Source organism: Psittacula echo (genome assembly GCF_963264785.1).
Source record: "Psittacula echo genome assembly, chromosome: 3".
In the NCBI taxonomy this organism is placed as follows: domain Eukaryota; kingdom Metazoa; phylum Chordata; class Aves; order Psittaciformes; family Psittacidae; genus Psittacula; species Psittacula echo.
The window spans coordinates 106,936,877-106,961,367 of NC_137736.1; the positions used below are offsets into that span (position 1 = coordinate 106,936,877).

The 24,491-nt window shown below is 41.2% G+C and overlaps 1 protein-coding gene across 2 annotated transcripts in view; it reads left to right on the top strand.

The window, feature by feature from the left end:
• LNX2 (ligand of numb-protein X 2) overlaps nucleotides 1-24,491 on the top strand; it is a 56,024-nt gene that overhangs the window by 21,530 nt on the left and 10,003 nt on the right. The window contains exons 2-6 of one of the 2 annotated variants that reach the window (XM_080614427.1): nucleotides 11,243-11,761; nucleotides 17,092-17,330; nucleotides 18,397-18,596; nucleotides 22,263-22,634; nucleotides 23,885-24,031. In XM_080614427.1, the coding sequence (XP_080470553.1) occupies nucleotides 11,361-11,761; nucleotides 17,092-17,330; nucleotides 18,397-18,596; nucleotides 22,263-22,634; nucleotides 23,885-24,031 (1,359 nt within the window). In that variant the 5' untranslated portion in view covers nucleotides 11,243-11,360. The remainder of the gene's footprint in view (nucleotides 1-11,242; nucleotides 11,762-17,091; nucleotides 17,331-18,396; nucleotides 18,597-22,262; nucleotides 22,635-23,884; nucleotides 24,032-24,491) is intronic. The other variant, XM_080614428.1, reaches the window with a different exon arrangement.

Here is a 24,491-nt window from a genome sequence, read left to right on the forward strand (position 1 = left end):
TCCATTGCTGCTGATGAGAGCAGAAAAGCTTCGAAGTATGTGATTTCCAATACTCCATCCACTGTATGCTAGTGCCATTGTATTAAGCTAACCTTCCCTTATCAACTGCTATTACTGTTTCTTCTGTATGAAGGGTAGACAGGGGTCTACAGCAGCACTTGAGGTCTCACCATCTTAGTGCACAGCACTGCTCCCCTTTCATGAAAAGGTGATATATCCCATGGGAAAGTGAATCTTTATCTTAGAGACAGCATAATCTGTTGGGTTTGTTTACATGGCTCCCAGTGCATTAACAGCGTTGTCTGTGATGGTTTCTGGCTCTTGGACAACATAGCAATTAAAAAAAAAAAAAAAAAGAATTTTATAAAGTTTAAAAAAAGTTTCATCTGATCATCTGGCATAAAATGTGAAAGTGTTTAGCATGGGTTAGGTTAAAAAAGTATGGAAATAAGCAAGAGTTTGAATTTTTTATGTCTGTGTATCTAACCTAACTTGTTGAGAAGTGCTTGGTTTGGGAAAATGAGCATTGTGGTTAGGGAGTGCAAAAGAAGATGGGTACTCTGAAGGCTGAATCATCTGTCTCTTAGAGAGCTTTTTCCAAAAGCACTGCTAATGAAGTAATGCTCTTCAAAGTAAGACTGGTATTTTAAGTGCTAGCTCATAAGGGTTGAATACATAGAATAAATGAGGAAGTTAAAATTGTATCATCCCCCACAAAATCTCAAATGCAAAAGTTCAGCATGCTGAGAAGAGATTGGACAGAGAAGAGGAGGAGAAGGTTGGCTCCTTCCCAATGTAGTATGCTTCTGTCAGCCTCTATTGCTGGAACCATTTTGACCACGGATACAGAAAAGTGGTGCCTGAAGTTAGGAATCTGAACATCCTACCTGGTGAGGCTTTTCAGCGCATTGCTCCTTTCCCACTCTCTTTCTAAAATGTAGTGAACCAGAATTGCCTACTGATGTGAGTAAATGTCTTCTGTATCTTGCAAATTCATGATGAAGTATCTGAGAACTGAAATGCATTTTTCTTTCTTAATGCTAGATCTTAATTTTCCTAACAACTCTGCTTTTGTTTGCTAGGTGAGCCTACCATTTACAGCCTGGATGGTTCCCCATCCTAGCAAACTTCTCCTGACCCATCTCCCTGTTTAGTTGTAGGAGAAGTAGCCTTCTCTGAGCACTTAAACCCTCTTGTACTTTTACTGGCCAATTTTATTCTAGTTTATTTCTTTATAACTATATTAATATATCTGTTATATATAATTTCTGCATATGGCTACCAGTTTAGTGCTGTAGTATTTTTTTTTATTCCTTCGATATTATTTTAATCTGTCCTACTCCCTTTGAAGGATCTTCCATTTGTCTGCCTTTGTCTAGGAATCTTGTTTTTTTTAAACAAAGAGAACAAGACTACCAAGGAAAGCAGCCAGAAATGCTGTAACAGCAGTTCAGCGCTCTCTCCTCCACATTATTCATTCTGCAAGGGAGAGGTAGAAGATTGCTTCTTAATATTTAGCTCCTGTCACTCGTTTGAGAATACATACCAGGACCTGTTGACCTACTGTGTGTTACTATGCATCTTTGCTAACATTTTCACTTGAATCTTAAAGGACTGTTTTTCAGCAGTGCTCCTACTGAAGTAGTTTCTTTATGAGAGCGCTAACAGGATTCAGGGCACACACTGCAGCAGCCAAACTTTGCAGCTCAGGCAGATAAATAACTGCCTGGTAAAAGCCTCCCTATCAAATAGGTGCTCAAATTCTACTTTTTAAATATATATATATGTTTATGTATATATATATTTAACATGCAGTCATAAACAGCTGCAAATGCAGGGAAGAGAGAAATGTTTTAGGAGAAGTGAGAGGTTTTTGTTGGCTTTTTTTATTCAACAGACATCATCTCTTGGTGGCTGTGGAGTTACAAGGGTTGAACTGGAGAATATGTAATTCCTACAGCTGGACTGAAACCAAATGCAGTGCTGTCTCTTTTTTTTTTTTTTCTGTATTCTTTGTCTCTGTCAAATCTGTCCAACCAGACTTGACTTTACATAGTCAATGTCCACTTCCCTTTCTGAATCCTGTCTGGAGGCCCCAGGTCAAGTACTAGTCTACTGTGTATGTAAAAACCTGTTTACATACAAAATATTTAAATGTTTTTTATTTAAGATAATATTTGTATATTTAAGACTACAACTTCTAGAACTAACATGTTCTTGTTATGTAAATTCTGATGATGTGCTAAGCTATTTACTTTCAGGATCTGTGGACAGAGTACATCTGAGGTACAGTACATGTACATATAGAGAATGTAAGCAGAAGGTCTTAAAGGTTTTACCTTCTGACAAGCATCCTACAAAATATTATGAGGGTATTTTGTATGTATATAAAAGAGCATGAGGACTGATTGCACTCTGCTTTTCCTGTGTGCTCAAAGCTTGGTCAGACAGCAAGCAGGCTGTGAAAATAACCTTTTTAGATCAGAAAGCAAGTTCTCACTGGAAGTTGCGTGGAAATTAAGTTACATACAGCAGCAAAGAGACTCTTCTGTCTTCAGCAGAGTTAATAGAGAAAGGAACAGCCATCACCCTGAAGCGTTACAAGTGACAGAACTTGTGGAGTTAATTCAAGTGACAGCTAGCGGGTGTCATCCTAACATCATTCCCAGGCACAGGTAGGGACTACTCAAGCATGGCAGTGCTTTCATGACAAGTCACCTTCTTGTCTAGGGGTGGCTGGAGCCAGCGCAGCTTTCCCTGCTCCCTTGTTGCCCTGGGCTGCAGACCAAGCAGGGTAGTTGTGCAGGTGAACCAGTCACTCTACATGCGGTACCTCTGCTCACAGGCAAGAAACATTTCCTGGATAATTTTGCCTGTGTGTAGGTAGTTAAACACTTTTGACTGTGGGCCTGAAGGGTTTTATTTTCCTTTTGGAGAGTCCCCATGCAGTGGCATTAGTTTTCTTCCATTAGGAAGAAAATAAGCAGTCTTTAGGTAGAGCACACCCGTTTAGGGGGTTGCTTTAGCTCTTCAAGTGATGCTCCTGAGCTGCTGGTGTGCTGTTTGACCTTTGACTGATGCTGGAGGCTGAAGCTGCAAACCTTTTGTCTAGACCATCCTCTACATCATTTCAGCTGTGCTGTTAGGTTTCTTTTTCTGGCCATGGGTTGTCATGGGTTCCTCACAACTGATGGGCGCTTGCTTCCATGGAGGCCTCTGCTTTCCTGCAGAGCAAGGACAGCATGTGGCTTATCATTTATCCAAGTCACCCCTAACGTGTGTCATCTTCGCTCCATCTTGCACAGATCTTAGAAATCCTTGTTTTGAAAGGGGTTGTTCTTTTTTGTTAGCTTGGTAGGAGGTAGCTTCATTTTTTTCATGATATTTTTGAGCTAAAGAGCTGCCTAGTAACGCCATAGTTTACCTTTCAAAATAGCTTTCCACCATTGCTTGGGTTGTGGTTAATGGGGGAAACCAGCTGTAACATGTTAGGCAAGGTAGCGTATGCCTGAAGGAAGAGAAGGGGCTGGTGTTTCTTCCTGAGAAGTTAGTCCTGTGATTTAACTACCCAGAAAGTGCTTTCATCCTTCTTTCCACCCCTCCACCCCCAGCTTCTCTCTGTCATCAAAGCCATTTTGTGATTAATCCAAGTGTTGTCTCCCTGAATTTTCTCCATGCACACCTGTAGCGATGGGGGCTGGTGATACAGAAGAGCATAACAAGGGAACATAGCTCACCGCTTCCTTCTTTATTTTCTTTGCATTGCTTCAGCTACCTAAAATTTGAATTAATCAAATCAAATTCCCTTTGTGCCTATCCAGGAATGAGCTACGTTTGATCTAGTTAAGTGTTTTCTGTTCATCCACGAAAGTCCCTGTTTCATGGCAAAGTGTGCAGGGGAGGGCTTTCCAGAAGGTTTAGCATCTTGATGGACAGCTTTGTGCTGCCTTCATCTCTCTGAACAGAAAGGGTGGCACATATGGCAAGGGCTGGTGGACAGATTGCACTGCAGAAAATAACCATGGTGGATACGCAAATGTTTTACTCTTTCTTGCCTTTCTCCTCTGCTCCATCAGTGAGAAGAAAGCATCACTAATTGCCTCCTTATGTGGATTTTTGGCTTTTGGGGTACTGTTTTTTGCTCTCTCTGGACATAAAAACCCACCTGTTACAGCAGCAGTAATGAGGTATGGCTTTTGTCACTCTCTTTGTGCTAGGAAAGAGGTTTATATTTGGCTCTCCTGATAGGTAAATGTGGGTCATTTTCACTTACACTTAATTTTGCTGTTCTATATATTTATTTTTCACTGCTGCAAAAATCCCAAAATGGGTTTAGGAGCTTGAAGGACGTTTCTTCCAGATATTTTTATATATGCTCAGGCCTCAAAGTTGCAAACCTGCTCTGTTGTTGAGAGACCTGGGATCATCTTGTCTTGTGTTTTGGGGGGGGTTCCTGTGGTGGGGTGGCTTCTGACACCAAGAAACAGGGCCTTCTCTTTCCACTTAGGAGAAAATCGAATGTACCTGCAGAAAATCAAATGTACCCGCAGTAAATGGATCTTGCAAATTGTAAAGGCAGCCCCTGCTTCTGTTGGGGAGCAGGATGGCAGAGAAGGGCAAATACCTGTGAATGAGACTTTGAGTAGGGTGTAGCAGCGGCTGCTGTGCCTGCAGAGGAAAGGGTACAAGTTCAAGTTCTTTCTTCTCCAGGGTTCAGGCTTCCTGCAGGCCAGGAGAGTGGCCCAGCCATCCAAACCTGGGCAGCTCGCATCTAGCTTGGCTTGTGTGTCTGTCTTCTTCCTTTTAGAGTGCTCCTGTTGTTTAGTAGCAATATGCAGAGTTTAATCTTTAGACACATAGATGTATCTTCATTAAAGATTCATACTCTTGTCTCCTTTTCTTCTATTCTGAGATGATTTATCAGATGGAGCTCTGTATTTTTTATAAAGAATGGATATTTCATTGCAGAGACCTCCATAGGGTTACAGTCCTCATCTTCCCTGTTCAAGACTGATTTGACTGTAGTAAAGCTATTTTAATCTTCTGGTCCCAAAATAGAAGCTATTCCATTTGTGTCATAGAAAATGGCTGTAGGATGATGTTTGTGTCTTTGAACAGAACCTTCTGTCCACTTATTTTATCTCTGGGCACTGTATCCTTCTCTTTCTACCTATTACCCCCTGATGTTGAGCATGCCTGGGCTTGAGGTGCTGGTCTGGGGAGGCAGGCATCATCATCTTCTCTCCTAAGGTCGGATGGTCTTGTGCTTCCTCTCTGTTTATGTCTCTTTGCTCCCTGGTGGGATGGTTGCTCGGACCCCTTATACCTCAAGGCTTGGGGCAGAGCAGACGTTCTTCCCACCAGTCCTCACATCGGGCCATGTCTCTTGCATCTGATCTACACCGATGTATAGCGACGGCCCTTAATGTTGTGGTGGTAATTAAAGCCCATAGTCCCCCGTTGCCACGGAAACACAGCACTCCACAAATACCGAACACAACTTACGGTCCTGTTAATTTTCCCAGACACTCCTTATTCACCAGATTTAAGCAGAGGTTTGTTTTGAAGCCTGGAAAAACACCATACTCCAGGAATACCCAGCAAGGGGAACATGTGTGCATATCTATTTTAAGATACTGCATGTAAAAACCCACATCCCTGGGGTGAGGAAGGAAAACCATCACCTGTGACCTGTTGCCTTTGCAGCGATGATGCCACATCAACATCTGGTGTAGGGCTGACACCTTGGTTGGGTGGATATTGCTTTGATGGAGCAGAAGGATAAGCACAGAGGCAAAAACATAGTCTGCGGAGAGATGGTTTTACTGCAAGCCCAGAGTTGCCTGGTTGTGATTCAGTGGAACAAAGTCACCATTCAGGCAAAATATTATTTAGTTTGAATATAAAAATTCCATTCATTCAGCTGAATGACTTAAGAAAATGTGGAAAAGAGCTGCTCATTGGCACAAGAAATAGGTGTACTGGATAACTGGCATGCAGTGACAGTGTGGCTGCAGCATTAGCAGAAATCTCTCCCAGTTTAATTGCTGTTCTCTGCCCATCTCTCGTAGTCTTTTTCCTGACTTTGAGCTGCCAGATGCCATCTTTTGACAACATTATCAGTTGTTTGCATTTTCAACAGAGAGTCTAACAGGATTGCTACCTCAAACTTGGACTAGAATCGAATTGGGGTTTGGTGTCTGAAGACAGTGCAGCCCTCAGATATGGTATAATTAACATGGATATTGTAAAATCAATACAAGTTGCTAGTTCTGCTTCACTTGTTTGCTGTATGGCTTTAATATTAAAGCAGAGATTGTACCTAATGAGCTAGGTCACGCTCATTGGAAAATGTGGAATAACACTTTTCCCCTCTAGTGCTGTGTGTCAGCTATTTATTCTCATCATGCTTTTTATTACAGTTTCTGCTATCTTTTATTCTTTCACTTGAGTTAGGGTCTGCTTTGAAAACAGTTATGAATCATCAGTCTGCTGTAATTCCTATGAAGGATACTGGACTGATAACTAAAGGCTACTGTTTAATTGCTTATGATGGGTTTTAAGCAGCGGATGTAGCCACTCTCTAGGTTCCTTCTCCTGGGGCTTGCATTGATCCATTCCTGGCTGCTAAGAGATCCTGTTCACAGCGCTGGTGTTTGAACAAGGCGGAGGGATTTGGGTACCCTGACATCATTCCTGGATGGCGTGGGAGCTCAGGTGCTGTGGCCATGGAGAACGTACCTCAATAATCCTGTGACATTTTAAAACTAAGCCAACCTTTCCTGAAATCTGGCTTGTTGAGTGTACGGTTGTTCAGAGTTATTGATCAATAGATGTTATGTGTTGCCTTACAAGTACAAATCTGACTGACCAGGAATGGACTGCCTGAGTTTAGGTTCTTATGAAACCTCCACCATAGCTGTTATAATTTCTTTCCATGCCCTCCCTTTCCACCCTGTGGAAGGTAAGAAAGGGATATGATGAAGCATTCCTGTGCCTCTGGAATGAGAAGCAACCGGCACCCATTAGCCTTGAATTGAGAGGAAATACAGGTGGACATTTTCCCACCTGCAGTTGGTTTAAGCTACAGTGTCGAAATTAAACATTGATTCAGTGCTTAGATAAATCGTGATGGGAAAATGTCCATTCTGGCATAGAGAGTTGTTATCTACAGAACTGGGAGATCTGCATCCTAGGTTTTGGGATAAGGAACACTGGAGTCGAGCAAAGGAACAGGGGTGTCATTCATCAGAGGGTTTTTTTGACCTTTGCTTTTGATTGAGGAAATCGCAGAGGATAGTAAACAAAATAGGAAATTGTGGTATAGTAAAGATAAGTTTTAGTTTGTTAGACAGGTATTTTCCTTGTTGTTTGCTTCTGAGGCATAGTCAGGTTTTTTGGTACAAGTTTGAGCAGTCACTTCAGGACTCTAAATCTCTGGGATTTTAATAAAAGAATTTAGAAATAAACGACTTAAATCTGAGAGCATTCATTGCAGAGCACGTATTTCCATTAACTTCAAACTGAAGCTAGTCTTAATTATTTGTGACTTACGTAAAAAAAGACAACCATAGCAAAAAGGCCAAGTTACTGCTACAGTTATGGTTTACTTGTGCTTTGGGTTTTTCTTCTTCAGTGCCCTTTCAGACAGAAGGAATAAACATCGTGAATCCAGATGTAGGTGTAAAGCCTGACATCTTATGCTTCTGTAAAAATGTGTCAAGCTTCTCTGAAGAGTGTTGAATCAGTAAGTCAGAGCCAGCGGAGGCCTAAGGACAAGGCTGGCTTTTCCAGCCTAAAATTGCTTTCATGCACACTCCACTTCAGAAAATAAAATAGGAATTTGCACAGTTGGGTGTCCAGTCTTGCCCAGTTCCCAAGTGGATTGTGATTTAAAACTGAAAGCAGGGCACACCTGTGCTGTTTGGCTGTTGTAATGAAGTCCCAGGAGAATGATTTCCTAGGGAATTACATGACTTGAATAACAGGGCTGGCTGGCTCTTTTACTGTCATTATGTTTTGAATAGTTTTGACTATTTTTCCTGTTTACAGCTCTCCTGAGATGATATTGTCCTGTGGAGCTGGTCATCTGCTGTGATAAGAGATACAGAAAATAATGCATAAAAGATGCATGAAGAGGGTTGAAGTAAGGTGTTATAAATGGCAGTGCCCTGGTATTGTGGGTTTCAAGGCTATAGTTCTTTACATCAGTGAAATGTCTGCCATCCCAGTTGTTGCTCAGACCACAGATACTGTGTCTGTGGACTTTGTAAATCAGTTGGTATTTTGCACTGGGAACAGCCTGTAAAAAGGCTTGGCAATACAAATCCTGGTGACTGATTCCTCAGTCATGGAACAGGCTTCTTCCAAATGCAGCACAGCAGTGAAGGAAGCAGGCGGCAGTGTTAAAGTGGGGGAATCTTAATGAGCTTTTTCTGGGTGATGGTAGCAGGTGGGTTGTTTTTAGTTTTTTAACATTGTAATCCACGATCTATTTTTCCTGCAGCTCTGTGGGCAGCGAGGTGATGGAAGGGTGGTCACGTCAGCTGTGGAAAAGGTGGTGGTTAGTTTATACGGTATTTATTGATGTTTAAGCTAACAGGGCAGTGGTAGACCTGGGGAGCAGCTACAGGTGGTGTCAGCCACCAGCAGAAACAGCCTAAAGTGGGACCTCCACAAGAAAGCACAGCTGGAGGGCACTTGTCCCTGCATTTGCGGCAGGGATGGGGCAGTGATAGGAACAGGTCTGCTCACCTCTTTTGATGTTGGGCAACAGTGATTGCCTGTGTCTCACTGAGGGCAAAGTCTTGTGATTTCAGTAAACAGAGCTTGTCTCTGGATAGACCTTTCCTAAGAAAGAAGGCTTGTCACGATAATTGAAACATGGCAGTGAAAGCCTGATCACTCAGTAACTTTTATTTTACTTTTTGTTCCAAATTTGTAATAAGCTGTTTAAAAAAATTTTCAACTCTCAAAAGGATTTAGATACAACCTTCTAAAAGAGTGGTACAGTTCTCTTTGTAGTGAGTATATAGTTGAAGTGTCTCATGTATTTACTGTATGACACTGCCTGGTGCTCTGCAAGAGACTGTCATGTGAGCCAGGTAACCCTCAAAGGATAGAAATGCTAGAAGCCTTTAAGAAGGTGAATTCAGGATGCTCCCCGTCAAGGGTCCATAACTGCAGTGCATAGAATGGCCCCTGAGGTTTTCCACAGCCTTGCTGATGTAGGACTTGCTCTTTTCTTGGGACCTTGGTTACTTGGAGAAGGAGGAGGAGTCCTGGTCATAGTCAATAGTAGGGGTGGGTCTAGCATTTTGCCAACACACTCTTAAAATGGCTTTCTCTGCCAGTTCTGCATGTCCCTTTCCTCTGATCTGACTGTTGGTGTTGCAGGTACCCCTAAGTACCATATGACATGAGCCATGTGTTCCTCTCCTGGTGTTCTATAAGCAGCAAAATAATTTGGTAAAGTCACAAATTAATACAGTGTTTTTCTAGAACGTTTATCTGATTTATATTGCATTACATAAAGAAGAGCCATTAGATGAGTCTCATCCCTTCTGCGTTAATCCTGCAGCATGAAGGCAGAGCGAGAGCGCTGCGGGTTGAGCATGAGAGCCCTGTGCGTCTCTCTCTTCTTATCTGCTCTCCAATACTTGAACTCTTACGTAATACATTTAAGACTGGGTTTTGAGTAATCTCCCTTGGGGTCTCATTTTGCAGTCTTAGTCTCTAGTAACAAAGAACTGCTGTGTTCTTCCCTCATGGAAATCCTTTCCAGAAGGTGCGCATTATCTACTACAAGTCAGGACAATGATGAGCATCAATTTCCATGGCAGAGTAGAATCCTGGATTACAAATTACTATTTAATCCTTTTTGCGTCAAAGGATATAATAATCCTTGTAAAATGGGCTCTAAGTCTTATGCTTGGCTGTGTGAGGTTAAGGCGCAAAAACCAAAACAGAGATTCTCTTAAATGGTAAGACCTAGTGAAATGCATGTGTTCCACATGAATTTCAGAACATGTTTATGACTACGTTTCAGAAGCTAAAAATAAAGATGATGGGCTGGTACCTAAACTAGCAGTTTTCATTGTTCCGTATGTTTGCTACTACTCTGGGAAAATACAGCAAGTGTGTCTTGAGTGTTGCTTGCTCAACTGCAAGGAAGAATTTAGACACAAAATAGGCATTGCTCAAATTAGATTTATTTTGTTGTCCCGTGCTGATGAGAACATTTACCAAAACTAACAAATGAGGAGATCTCTGAAGAATGTGAGAAAAATTGTTTCATTTTCTAAATCATCATGTTACGAGTGTCAAGCAATGTGATTTTGTAAGGGAGAGAAGGGTAAATAAGGTTGGGAGGGGTAAAGATTTAGTGTTTGAGATTGCAGATGGTGGCTGCACAGTTTCCTGACCACACAGCTATTTTAAGAGGGGCAAAGTTCAGTAGCTTGCAGAGTTTAGAAAATACAGCCCACAGTGACCCACCTACAGTCCTTTGACTGACATGATTATTGTAACATTGAGTATGCTGTCATTTTGTTAGGTAACAAGTAAAATAGGTTAGTTGTTAGGAACCAGTAGCTTCATATTAGTTTATTCCATATTTTTATTACGGGTCTCTGTACTAAATCAAATGTGACATATTGGATAGAATCAGTCCCTCCTTCTGTGAAAACTTGAAGGTAAGTGGTGATATATATGCAATATTATAATGGAACAAACAGGGTAAGCAGTTTGTTGCTGTTATTTTTAATGCAATGTACTTAGAACTTTAACATGTACTATTCTACATTAATAGTCAAAATCCCAAAAAGAGAGTAGGGACAGATTAAAATCACAATCTCATAGTAAAGAACGTATTTACTTACTTAGCCATATAACCATTGTTGCACAAGGGGGCATTTTTGCACTAGATGCTAATTGCACGCTTCTAGTGTGACATTGCATAATGCGGTGTCCTTGCTGTCACAAACTGGTCATCTTGCAGGTGAAAACTGTGCAGTGCAGCAGCTGTTAGGAAGCCATAAGACCTTTATGTTGTAAAAGGAAAAATACTAATGGATTTTTTTTTTTGTTGCTGTCTTCTGTGACAAATTTACACAAAATAGGGATATTCTGTTAATGTATCTAGCTTTTGTGTTTTGGTAAATCCAGATGAAGTCAAAAGTTCTGATAAGAACTTCCATAATTAATGCAAAATGAATAATTCTCATTTCTTCATTTGTTGCAGAAAATGGCACCTTACTGAAGAGCATAAGTCACGCTGGAAGAAGTGGCTTCCCTCTGAGCTTTAAGTGAGCAACCCCATCTTATGAGGAGGAGTATCCGTCAGCCTTCTTAGCTCTACAATGGGGACTTCAGGTGACGACATGGCTTCGGTGGAGCAGAATGCCTCCTTGAACCCTCTGTGCTTCGAGTGTGGCCAGCAGCACTGGACAAGGGAGAACCACCTCTACAACTACCAGAATGAAGTGGATGATGACTTGGTCTGCCACATTTGCCTTCAGCCCTTGTTGCAGCCATTGGACACTCCGTGTGGACACACTTTCTGCTACAAGTGCCTAAGGAACTTTCTGCAGGAGAAGGATTTCTGCCCACTGGATCGAAAAAGACTGCATTTTAAACTCTGCAAAAAATCCAGCATTCTTGTTCATAAACTGTTAGACAAGCTGTTTGTTTTGTGCCCCTTCTCTTCTGTGTGTCAGGAAGTCATGCAGCGATGTGACCTGGCAGCACATCTCAAAAACAGGTGAGCGGTTCAGATGCTTGTACTGCATATTCCTTACATGCTTGGTAGGCCAGTTTGTGCAGCAATAGGAATTGGAGATAGGAGGGAGGAGAGGGTTGGTGGTGGTTTTTAAATTCACAGTAGAAGACCATAGGAAATGGTCAGTCTGTAACTGTGCACAACTAAAGCACTGGATCCCCTTTTGGACACCAGAAATAGTGTAGAAGACCTGGAGAGAGCCATGGGGAGAACATGGTTCATTAGAGGTCCCAAAAACATGATTTGACTGGAAAAGTTAAAGCAAATGGGGGCTGTTTATTGTAGGAAAAAAAAAGGCTGAGGAAGGGGGAAAATTAGATGTACGAACTGACTGCAAAGAGGAAGGAAATAGTGTGCTAGGAACAAATGAGATTTAGTTCAGATTTTAGGAAAAAAAGCTTTATAATGGTCTGGCACTAGCACAGATTGCTTGGGTGGTGGCTGTGTATTCCTTAATTTCGAAGTGTGTATCAGCTTGTTAAACCAGGCTTTATCAGGAGCAGTTACAGCAGAATTGATTCTGCTTTGAGGTAGGTAGATGGAGACGAGGTCTCTCACGAGACTTCTCCAGGACCTATTTGTTTTTAAAAAATACCTGTTTACTGAACAGGGTGATGGTGCGTCCTGCAAGCCTGATGTAGTTTCCCTGGGGTTTTTGTTTGGTTGTTCTGACTGCTTATAGAACACGTCCAACACCCTGTTAATCCAATAGAAACTCATTACTTCACACCAGTGGGAATTTCTGGTGTAGCTTAAGTGAGTGTTTTTGTGTCAGAGAGATACATTCCAATACCTACCCTCACCTAAATGTTTAGGACCTGATTTTGAACTCTTAATAATTTTATAGTCCTCATGATATTCTGTCCTACCCTAAATATTTAAATAGTGAAAGGATGCCATTATAGAAAGAGGGAAATAGGATTATTATTATTATAAGGCTGGACCAGATGATCCTGTGGTTCTCTATGCTGAAGCCACCTGGCTCTTACAGGCTGCTCATATCATTGGGTGTGAGAGAAAAATGTGCATCAAAGCCACTCTTTTATCTTCTGCTTTTTCCTGAGTCTACTGTGATTCCCAAACCTAGATAACTCATAGTGCCTCCTTTTCTTTCTTTTTTTCCCCTCCTTATTTTTGCTGGCAAAATTAAACCCAAGACCCAAACACTCCACTTTCCAAAGCAGTACTGTGTTTTACTTTGCATTGCAGCTGTAAATCTTGCCAGAATTACTGCTTAAGGTCACTTTGCTGGTGGTTTTATGAGCAATAGCAAAGGCATTTGGGTTGCTTGTCTGCAGTCTTTGCTTAAATTCAGCTGCTGCTTGGAAAATGATTTAGTGCAACTGGTTTGAAGCTATTTGGTGTGTTTGCTTTTATCAAACCTGTAGACGGCAGAAGCTGATGGCATAAGTTACAATGAAATCTTTCTTTTCAGGAGTCAGTGAGCAAATGTGTTTTTTGAGCCCCTACTGTTATTCCACGGAATACACTGTAAACTACATCTTAATTTTGTATGAAAGCTCTTTTTATCTGCAGAGAGGGATTGCTGCTGGTGTTCCAAGAAGTCAGCTTTTAAATGAGAAACCCAGCAGACTTGGCTGTAGAAAAAAAAATTGAATCAAAATCCATTTTCTTCTCTGTCTGATATGGGTTAAGAGAAGGCGAAGGTAAAAGCTTTGCTTTGTCACCATCCAGAATTGAGCAAAAGCTGGTGCTGGAGGGAGGAGAGAAGGCAGTCGATGAATATAAGCAGAGCTCTTTTTACATCCCAACAACTGCCCTTTGAGTTTCCCAGTAAATAACATTTCTTGGTTGCTTTAGCTGGTTGTTTCAGTATCTCTATTCTTGAGCATCTTGATTCATGAAAGAAATAAAATAATTTTGGGAAATTCTGAAAATCATCCCTGCTTTTCTTCTCGCTCCTAGCCAGGATATTCTGACTTTGTAGGTAGACATGAAATGCTGTTCCTGTAAGACACATTTCAGCCCTTTTTTATGCAATTTGTTCCATGAGAGTGAATTCACGTACCCACAAAACCAATCTTCAATATTTGTTTTGATCCCGAGGTGGTCATCTGTGTACATAACCTCTTACAAGATTTAGTCCAAAATGCTCTTTATCCCAGGTATTTGGCAAAAACAGTATTAGTGAAGGTGTGAACCTGTTGGGATTTATTGGCACTTGTTAACTGGTACAATTGCTGTATGGTTTTACTGCTCGTAAGTAATAATAAAAGTCCTTTTACATTGCAATTGGAAATGAAAAATCTCCTTATGATGTGCTAGAATGCCAGTCTGGGCATTGCTGCTTGGTAGGAAGCATATAGGATTCTTCACTATGAGGGTGTGAGCAACTGAAACAGGTTGCCCAGAGACGATGCATCTGCCCCATTCCTGGAAGTGTTCAAGGCCAGGTTGGATGGGGCTTTGAGCAACCTGGTCTAGTGGAAGGTGTCCCTGCCCATGGCAGGGGGTTGGAATTGGATGATTTTTAAAGTCCCTTCCAACCCAAACCATTCTGTGATTCTGTGATTTGGCATGTCCTGAATTAATGTCTCCACCAGACAACTACTTTCCTGGTGATGCAGTTGCACAATACCAAGCTAAAGTCGTAGTCTGTTGCAATTACTGGTTAATGTGGGGAAGAATCTGGAGATTTTCCTTTTGTGCCTTGTAGAGCACTGCACAAAAGGGATTCCTCTGAGCTAAGTCGGTGTGCTCAGGAGGCTGCTTACATTTCTTGATATTAGCCTTTGAAATGATAATTAAATATCATTGGCAAAAATAAACCTCAAATCTATTTATATTTCAAGCGATGACTTTCATCAGCTGCCAGGTAATGACGTGCTGTGTGAATGAGAGTGGAGGAGGACCTGGCTGTGGTTGGGAAGGCTTTGACAGAAATGGGACACTTTGAGGGCTGATTTTTGTTCTATCCTGGTTTGATAGGAGTTTAAAAAAAAAATCCAGGGTTTGCTTTGCCGTCTACAGCAGATCCTTTGGGACCCACAGGCCTTTTGAGCTGACTGAATAACAGTCAACAGGACAGTGTTTTGGTAGAAGATACCCAAGTATCTGATTCACAGAAGTAGTCTGCTAAGGCTGGACTCTGCCATTCAAGCTCAGTGGGATGAGAGTGTGGTCCTCTGACAGTGTTGGTTTTGAGCTGTTCATTCACCTCTGCTGAAAAATCACCACTCCTGTAGCAGAGCAGTTTAGTGACAGCAAGGATGCACGTTTTTGGGAGGCTTTGTCCTAAACTCTTGTGGATCAGCATGGGAGAGCACATCTGTCAGAGCTCCCGTTAGACAGTGGGTTTCCTCTTCACAAGCATTTACCCCCGGCCGTGTTGCTGCAGAGTGAGGGATGTTGGAGATTGCTCCTTTTTTTTCCCCCGTTGCCAGGGCTAAGATTTGAGGGAGTGTGAGGCTAACCCATCAAGTTAAAGCATTTCAGACATGTTGAGGGAAGGGATTTACATCTCTCCTTTTCTTGGCCTTTTTGGGATCTTTTTTTGAGGTTTGCATTTTGAAATGGTCAATGATAAAACTTTCTGATGAGTTTCACCTCTGTCTGTGTCTCTGGCCACTAGAGTCAATTGAGACTGTTCAGATTTCTTTGCTGATCAGTCTCGCTATGCCAGTGATCTGATGTAATAAATACTACCTGAGCAAAACCAAGAAGTAGGGTTGTGTTCCATCTTTCAAATAAACTTTTTCACATTATTTTTATGTCGTTTTCATCTTCTGTGCTTGCACTTTCTTAACTTTGAAGAACAAGATGACCCGCAGTGTCCTTGGAGAAAGCACCAAGAAATGTTTTCTTAAATGTGTAATGTCATAATGTGAGCTATCCCTAATTTCTGTATTTCTACATATTTCACAGCACATTTGGATTGCCTTATACTATTCTTCAAAACATGTATATCATGACTTTAATATATCTGTATATAGCTCTCTATAGATATATCTCGCTTTATGTATGTATAACACTGCTGGGGGTCACAAAAGCTATACAAGTGTCTTTATCAACATTCTTTGGAGCTGGATAACTTTGGTAACATTTCTTCAAAATCTCTCAAGCCAAAACAGTGTAACCATATAATTAACAAATGACCTTCACAGAGTGCCAGAACAGAATTGTGATTCTCAAAACATTCTTGTTTAACAAGTCAGGACATCATTAGACTTCTGCTGTCCTTTACTCTCTTAACCAATTTCTTCTCCTGTTGCAGAAATAAATAATTTCTTCTTTTGTTGTAATGATCTGTCACGTTCCCAAAACAGGGAGTCGTTTCAAGAGCACAGTTCCTTTTTTCTGCTGCAGCTGCAGTACAAACATCTGTAGGTGGTCAGCAGCTCCACAAGCAGGAAATTTAAGAAGGGCATCAAATCCTGTAAGAAGTGGAATACCAGACACTGGTAAAACTGTCACACAGGCAGAAGTAAGGTTGATGCCCACATCAAATTATCTACACGTAAATGTAACACCATTCGACTAATGAAGGCTTTCCATGAACTTGCAACATTGCAGCCCTTCTTTGCAATAAACTATTATAGGATTTTAAATGTAAGCAAAAAAATTATTGCAGTAAGAATAATGGGAACTCATAAAGATCAGTATATAGTGAAAAGGGCCAATGCTGATGAAGCGTTGTTACATGATGGAAAGCAAAAAATTGCACCTCCTGTGTGAAGTCAGGAAGAAAAAAGGGGAAACAAGAGGAGGACAAAACACTACTAACTCAAGAGGAGATGATGAGCAGAGCTGTTATTTTTGCTGAACTTTTCATACAAACTCCTAGACAAGCATTTTCTTTTCCAGTATCTTAACACTTAGATTGCAACAGAAGTAAAATTTTAATATCTTTCTTCCCCCAATTGACTCCAGGAAAATATGATGTTTCCTTCTCTTGGCTTACTAAAGTGAAAGGAGATGGCTTCAGTGGAACAGAGTCTCCGTGTCTTTGAATGGGGCTTTTTTCTGTGAAATCTTATGCCAGTCCTGTTTAACTTTCTAAATGAGGCTACCTTCCAGAAACTGAAATATCCATAACAGAGTAAATCCACATTCAGAGTGTTTTACAGCACATTGCCAAAAAACTAAGTAGTAGGAGTTTTGTGTAGAAGGCAGTATTGGTTTGGGGTTCTGTCCACTACAACATGTCCAGTGTGTTTAATAATTTTTATGATTAGCTTAAATCTGAGGCTTTGAAGAAGACTGATGTCACTTGATGGAATACTTGGGCATTTTATGCTGCAAACATTGCTGCAAACATGGTTTGAACCGTGGTATTAACATTGTCTTCACAGGTGTCCTGGGGCTTCTCATCGAAGGGTTGTTCTAGAGAGAAGGAGAACAAGCAGGCTGCAAGCAGAAGCAGAGGGTGAGAGTGGTCCTGGTGGGACGGAGCAGCCTAGCAGTTTATCTCCAGATGCAGATCAGGGAATAGTGCCAGCCGAGCAGAATTTCACCTCGCCTGCCCTTCCCGCATGGACAGATGAGCCCAGCATCGACAATCCGACTTTTGAGGAGAACACTGTAGCAGACAGTATGTCATCACTTATCCTCTCAAGTGTCTTATCAGATGTGGAAGCATTTGTGGTGTCAGAGCTTGTCTCTTACCAACCGTGAATGCACATCTTCATTTTCTGCTCTTTTCTTTTGCAATTCCTGGCTAAATCTTAGTGGGTTTTGGTTATGTCCAAGTATACAACTGGGATATGAGCACAGTTAGGAAGGAAAGAAATATCTGTGTGTGCCAGGTATCATGTTGCTATATCATCATTTATCATATCATTGTGCACAGTAGTTTAGGTTAATCCACCAGTAGCACTGGCCTTGCAGTGAGATGGAAGGACTGTAATTTCTATGGTGTTTTCCAAGATGAGATTTCTTTTCCCCTCTTCTGTTTTCCCCCCACCCTGGATCAGCAGCCTTTACACACATGGAGTGCTGTCCTGCTTGAGCAAAAAAGCAGCTGAGTAACTCCTGCATTTATCTACACCGAGCAAGCAGTAACATCTCTAGCAACTGGGATTTCAGAGATGAAGCATTGAGCCTTACCGCAGAGGAAGGTGGTCCTGTCCCCTTCCTTCTCCTCTGTATTTGCCATCCTTTAGTATCCACCTTTTTCCTCTTTAGTTTACTACATGTTTGTTTCAGAAATGGGCTCCTTCCCTTAACCCAGTGACTCAACAACAGCTCAATTGCAGTTGTGAGTCCAGGTAACAAAGAGGCGTGACCAAGTCATGGTCTGTGAGGTAACCCCTAACACATATTTTTATCATCAATACCAAATGTGAATACACAAGTGGCCCAATTGGAAATTAACTGTATGAAATTTATAATAAAGGACAGGATTCAGAGGGTTCAGAATATCTTTTCCAACCCAAATGGCCCCATTTCAGGAAGCATGGATGCTGCTTAGTTATTAGAGAGCTGTTTTGATAAGTGTTCCAACAAGTAGTGGAACTAATATGATTGCACTTGTTTTAGTTTGTTGCTAAACCGTTGTCATGTGGCCTGTTTACATTGTCCTTTGGTGATTTGCTTTATTGAAAGTGAATGAGGTATAAAGGATATTAATAATCTTTCTTTTTAAAAATAATTGGCAGCAAATCAACAGCCACCTACCTTGCCTGAAGGAGAGATCACTACTATTGAAATTCATCGGTCCAATCCTTATATCGAATTAGGAATTAGCATAGTGGGTGGCAATGAAACGCCTTTGATCAACATTGTCATTCAGGAGGTTTATCGAGATGGGATCATTGCCAGAGATGGAAGACTTCTTGCTGGAGACCAAATACTTCAAGTATGAAACCTAATTATGTATTCTGTCTGCTTGCTTTCCATTCACTTCTTGCAGAACTGCCTGTTAAATGAGATGGGAGATTTTCCTTGTCAGACTATGTTGTGTAAATGTTAGCTTTGCAATTATCAGTTGGAAGGCAAATTAATATTCAGAGCAGAGCCTTTTCTAGCACTTTTGGCTATCGTGGTTTATGCTGTATGTTGGACCAGTCCCTGGAATTAGTTTTCCTTCTTAGCATCTCTTATCAGTGTTTAAAATATGAGTTTATTTCTCTGTTGTTAAATGTTGTGGGACTTGGTCTTTATTCCAAATTTATGCATGCTTTCTGTAGGAACCCAAGGTTACTTCTGGCTAACAAGTTGGCATAATTTGTACTATGTAGAAAGCAATTTGTGGATTGTGAGGCTGGCTTCATCTAAACTCTTATTTTAATCTAGCTTCACTTTTAACTTCCAACACCCTAAGCAGCTGATCTGCATCTGTCAGTGTGTGTAAGAGAGTACCTGATATTCTTTTCTGGCATGATCTGATGTGAGGTGCTTTAAATATTTTTCAGCCCTCCACCCCAAACAGTTAAAATTTAAGGTGGTTATGCTTGAGTGTGGTTTTGCTATGGTTTTACGTAATTAGCCCCAGGCAGTGTAAAAAGATCAAATTATATTAATTTTGGAGTTTTAATTTTGTATTAGGAGAAAGAGTTGCTTATAGGACTCTTAAGAATGGCAGTAACTGAGTTCTACATAAACAGGACAGTCCTCCAGCTTTTGCTTATTTTTAATCATTCCACCTGAAACAAAAATATTACCATCATTTCAAAATTACTTCAATCACAGTGTTTGCTTTTGATCTGATAGTCTAAGATCAGTCCAAAAGTAGTATCAGCCTTTTTCATTTCACTTTCTTGAAATGAAGCCAATAGAAGTAGCTTAAATACTGCAGTTATCCTTAGAATGAAGTAAGTTTGCACTTCAGAAAATAAAGTCCCTTTTGAGAAATTGTGCCTTTTTCCTCTGTTGGAGTGTTAGCGTAGTGGCTGGCTGAGAAAGCAATCCAAGAGGTTTCAAAAATGCTGCCTATTAAACAAGCAGTTGCAGACACTGAATGCTGCCTAATTTATTCTGATATTCAGGCGCTCTCCTTGGTTGCCAGAAAACAGGGAGCTTGAGCTCCAGTGAAGCTTTGGAAGGTCTTGCTGTTTGGGCAGGTGTCAGTTATGGTTTCCAAAGCCATAAGTGGCAATAAATGGGTATGAGTAGGATTTATAAGCTGCAGTGTCTTCTGTATCAATGTGCTGGCATTGGGGCTGTCAGATGCTAGGGTGGTATCCATGAAAGTCCTTCAGTCACACTATGGGAGGGGTTCAGGAGGTAATAGCCAAACTTTTTGGAAGATACAATATCTTTATTGCTTTAAATTTACCCATGCAGGTGCTGAACTGTTGTGTTAAAATGCCCAGGCTCAGTCTCTGCCGGCTGTAATTAAATGCAGAGTTCAATGCAGCTCAGCGTGCACACTCCAGTCAGATATTTCTGCAAATGTCTTCAAAGGCTTTTATGAGCAGCGAAGAACTAAAAGAAATCCAGAAAGGACTGCTAGGTGAAACTCAGCTTTTTCTTGCCCAGTCTAACAGGAAGTATTACCCTTTTAAGATCTGAGGGAACCTCATTGAGTAACAGCTACGTAAAAGCACGTGTTGTCTGCAGGGTATAGATAGGTGCCTGACATTTTCAAAATAGTCTACAAATTGCCCCTTTTTTGTGCTAAACTCTGACTGTAATTCATGCAAAACATGTCCTAATGAGAATCTCCTTCCCCCAGAAATGCTAAGGCTGGTTTATTCTGAAATTGTTAACTGCCTTGTAGACAGAAGAATTACGTATTATCACATATATTCTTCTGTGCCCTTTGAATGCTTCCATATTTTAGGTATTTACTTTAGCTAGCTAAAGTATAAGTAATAAAAGTAATAAAGTATAATAAGTATAGCTAAAAATAAAACTAGATTTAATTTAAAGGCTCTTGACAGATAAGTCCTAGTTGGTTTTGCAGGTTCAGCTGTAAATGCTATTTCTCCTAGCTGTGCCTCTTCTTCCTCTGCCCAAGGTTACAACCTGTCTCAGGGCAGTAGCAGACCAGGATATGGCCATGGTTTGGTGTGTGAGCTCACAGTGCTGCTGGGAGTAGCAGCTTTGTACTGGTGTTGGGCTGGAGGTGGAGGTGGCTCAGCAAAGGTACAACTACCCCTTCACCGTGCTGAAACCACCATGGCTTTATGGTTTGACATTGACCTCTTGGAGCTCCTCCAGTCAGATGTGTGATATAAATGTGGTGGCTGTTGTACATAGATCAGGTCCTTTCCCTTCCTATTTTTTTAGAGTGTTAATATTGCTATTATATGGTGGGAAGCTGCAAGTGTCTATTTTAACTGAGGTTGCACTGCAGAGCATTAAAAGACTTAGCTGAGGCAGGTCAGTATAGTTCATCTGGTGTTAGTTTCTCTCTGCTGAAATTACGGGGCAGAGGTTCCTCTGTCAGGGAACAACAATACATGCTAAGGATGAAGTTGTACTGTTAACTTTAAACCCCATCTTACAAAACAAGGCAAACACGGCTTTTGTGCTGGGTTTTGTGGCTTTCCTGTTTTCTGCCAAATCTCATTGCACTGTCAATTTTTATCTTAACTTTATAGCACAAGAAATTACTGAAAATTACTGATCTTGGTATCAGTGGGTGAGATAATAAATACAGGGCAGTAATAGGGAGGGAAAGTTTAATCTGTTTTTCATTTACAACTGAATTTTGAGTGATAACAGGTTAAAAGTCTGAAGCTGACCTAGTTGAAGTCAGTGAAAAATGTCCTAATTTCATGCTAAGACTTGAGAACTAGTACAACCTTTTTATTTTTTTTCTATTGAAATAGAATATTGAAATAGAATTGAATAATGAACAAATTTCATTATTCTGGATTTCAAGGTGTTTGGGGTTTTTTCAATTTTTCACATCATGGAAGTACTGCATATTGTTAAATATAGGCTTTCTTCAGAGATTTTGTTGTACTCTTTTTATAGCTATTATTTTAAAGTGATGCTGGGCTTGATACTGAAAGCCCATGCAAAGTTCTTGTCATGGAGAGCAAACATCATAAAGATCTAAGGAAGGCAAGTGTAGGAGACCAGGAGAACAAAAACCCTAGAGTGTGATGACAGGTTTTGACTTAGAGAGCTGTCACCTTTGTGAGAAAAAGCCTCAAGCTGCACCAGGGAGGTTTAGATTGGATGTTAGGAAAAACTTCTTTACCAAAAGGATTATCGAGCATTGGAACACACTGCCCAGGGAAGTGGTGGAGTCACCATCCCTGGAGGTATTTAAAAGATGTGGCGCTTAGGGACATGGCTTAGGGGTGAATTTGGCAGTGCTGGGTTGATAGTTAGACTCAGTGATCTCAAGGATCTGTTCAAATCTAAAGGTAGGCTTGTAGATTGAGCAACCAAAGTGGGTTTGCAGGAGAGGATGGAATGATGAGAGAGGAAGCTTGGTAGGGTCAGATATGTAGGTTGCTCATGGCTGGTTTTGCAGTGAGCTCTGAATTTAGTTTGGAGAGGGTGTAACCAGGAACAATTAAACACGTGAAGATATTATTCCAATTTCATTGTTGTTGTTTTTCAGGTCAACAGCTTTGACATAAGCAATGTGTCCCACAACCATGCTCGAGCTGTGCTCTCCCAGCCTTGCTCAGTGCTGCACCTCACTGTGCTGCGAGAGAGGCGGTACGGGAGCCGCACACACAACCATGCGGACACCACCAGCTCCTTGCGGGAAGACAGCTTTCAAGTGACACTGCACAAGCGCGACTCCAGTGAGCAGCTTGGCATTAAACTTGTGCGCAGAACAGATGAGCCAGGAGTCTTTATTCTTGACCTTTTGGAAGGGGGGTTGGCTGCTCAAGACGGCAGGCTCTGCAGCAACGACCGCGTACTTGCAATTAATGGACATGACTTGAAGCACGGGACACCTGAGCTTGCTGCTCAGGTTATACAGGTAATTTGTATTCCCTGAGTCCTTAGCTCAGCTTTATTTCTTGGGCAAAGCCTGGGGTAGAGGTTGTCGAGACAGAACAGCTTGTGTAATGCCTAAAAGCCTGCAGCGATGCAATTTGCTGTGATTTATGTTCTGGAAATAATAGTGCAAAACAGGGCCTGCTTTGGCACCTAACAGAATGAACTTTACCTCCTCAGAAATGAAAAGTGTGTTAGTCTTCCCTGGCATACAGCCTGAAGGTTAGAAGACTGATCATTTGAGCAAGGAGTTGCTACAAGCAAGCATGTAGCCTATTGCTTAGCAGAAAAGAGGAAAAAAAAAAAAGGATTATTATGTATAAACCATTGCTTAAGTCTCTCAGTAAGCTCTGTAAAAGTGGGCTTTGTTTTGTATTGATTTGCCTGTGCCTGGAATTGGGGTTAAAACAGGGAAGTGATTTGTCAGACTTCATAGAGGCAAATAGATAGCAGCTGGGAAGGAAAAAAATAGGACTTACATGAGTCCTGTGCAGTAAAACTCATTTTCTGAGTGTTCAAGAAAGGGCTGTTCCCAATGTCTGGCTCTGAACTGAACACAAATACTACCCAAAGGTTGATGCATTGTGACATACGACCCTTCTCTGTTCCCACAGGAAAATCTTTGCTCCATGCCTTTCTCCCAGTCTGTAAGAAAACAGCTGCAGCGCATTGCTGCTTTCTGCTGATGGGATGTTGGTGAAAATTGCTTGCATTTTAGGAAAGTTGGAATAGACCAGTAGTAGGTTCTTGCAGTCTAATTGAGTTATCTTTGCTTAGGCCATCATCATATAGAGAACTGCAGTGCAACTGAGTAGTAAATACTTGTTTCAGGAATCAATTCAATAACTTCCCTTGCAGTTAAAGGAAAATAACAACAATCTTGAGAACTGTAGTTTCAGTTTCCCAGTTTTTTGATAAAGTGGTCAGATTTTTATACTGGGTGACTTTTATCTCTTGAGGTGTGGTTTTGCAGCAATAGAAAGAATTGATATTTTGTTTAACATCTGGTAACTGAGCCCCCTGATACTCCCCTAACTCCAGAATCTAGTAGTCTGCTCTTGTATGATATCTTTCTTGGAAGTCTCTCAAGGAAGTACCAGAGGTGTTCAGAGCTTTTGACCAAAATCTGAAGACTCTGGAAATTTCCAACATATTTCACTATCTGTTTTCCTCCCTCTCTGCTAATTATCCATATCCCATCTGGTTAATTACTTTGCTTTATGTATTCGACAGGCTAGTGGGGAGAGAGTGAACTTGATCATCTCTAGACCCCTGAAGTCACAGACAGTCAGTATTATCCGAGACACCGGGACTCACAACAGCAACCCACACCACCACCAGTCCCAGCAGCAGTTTCATAGCCGACCTAACTCGCATAAGGTTGGTGTTTCTCCTTCTAAGAGGCATAAATATCATTTTACTCATGTTATAGTCCAAGTGTGTAGCAAGGTAAGCCTGGAAGAAAGGGATTTATCTTCTTTTTTACATAGTTTTTTTTAAAAAAAGGCAACTTCCAGGTTGTCTTGGGTTCAGCAGTAGCAGTCATTTTTCTCCTTCTTAGTAGCTGGTGCAGTGCTGTGGTTTTGACTTTCAGCCTGGGAACAGCGCTGATAACACTGATGTTTTTAGTTGCTGCTCAGTAATGTTTACTCTGACCAAGGACTTTCTGAGTCTCATGCTCTGCCAGGGAGGAGGGGAAGCTGGGAGGAAGCAGAGACAGGACACCTGACCCAAACTAACCAAAGAGGTATTCCATACCACAGCACGTCATGCCAGTATATAAACTGGGGACAGTTACCTGGAAGGGTTAGATAACTGCTCAGGTTGGGCTGGGTATTCA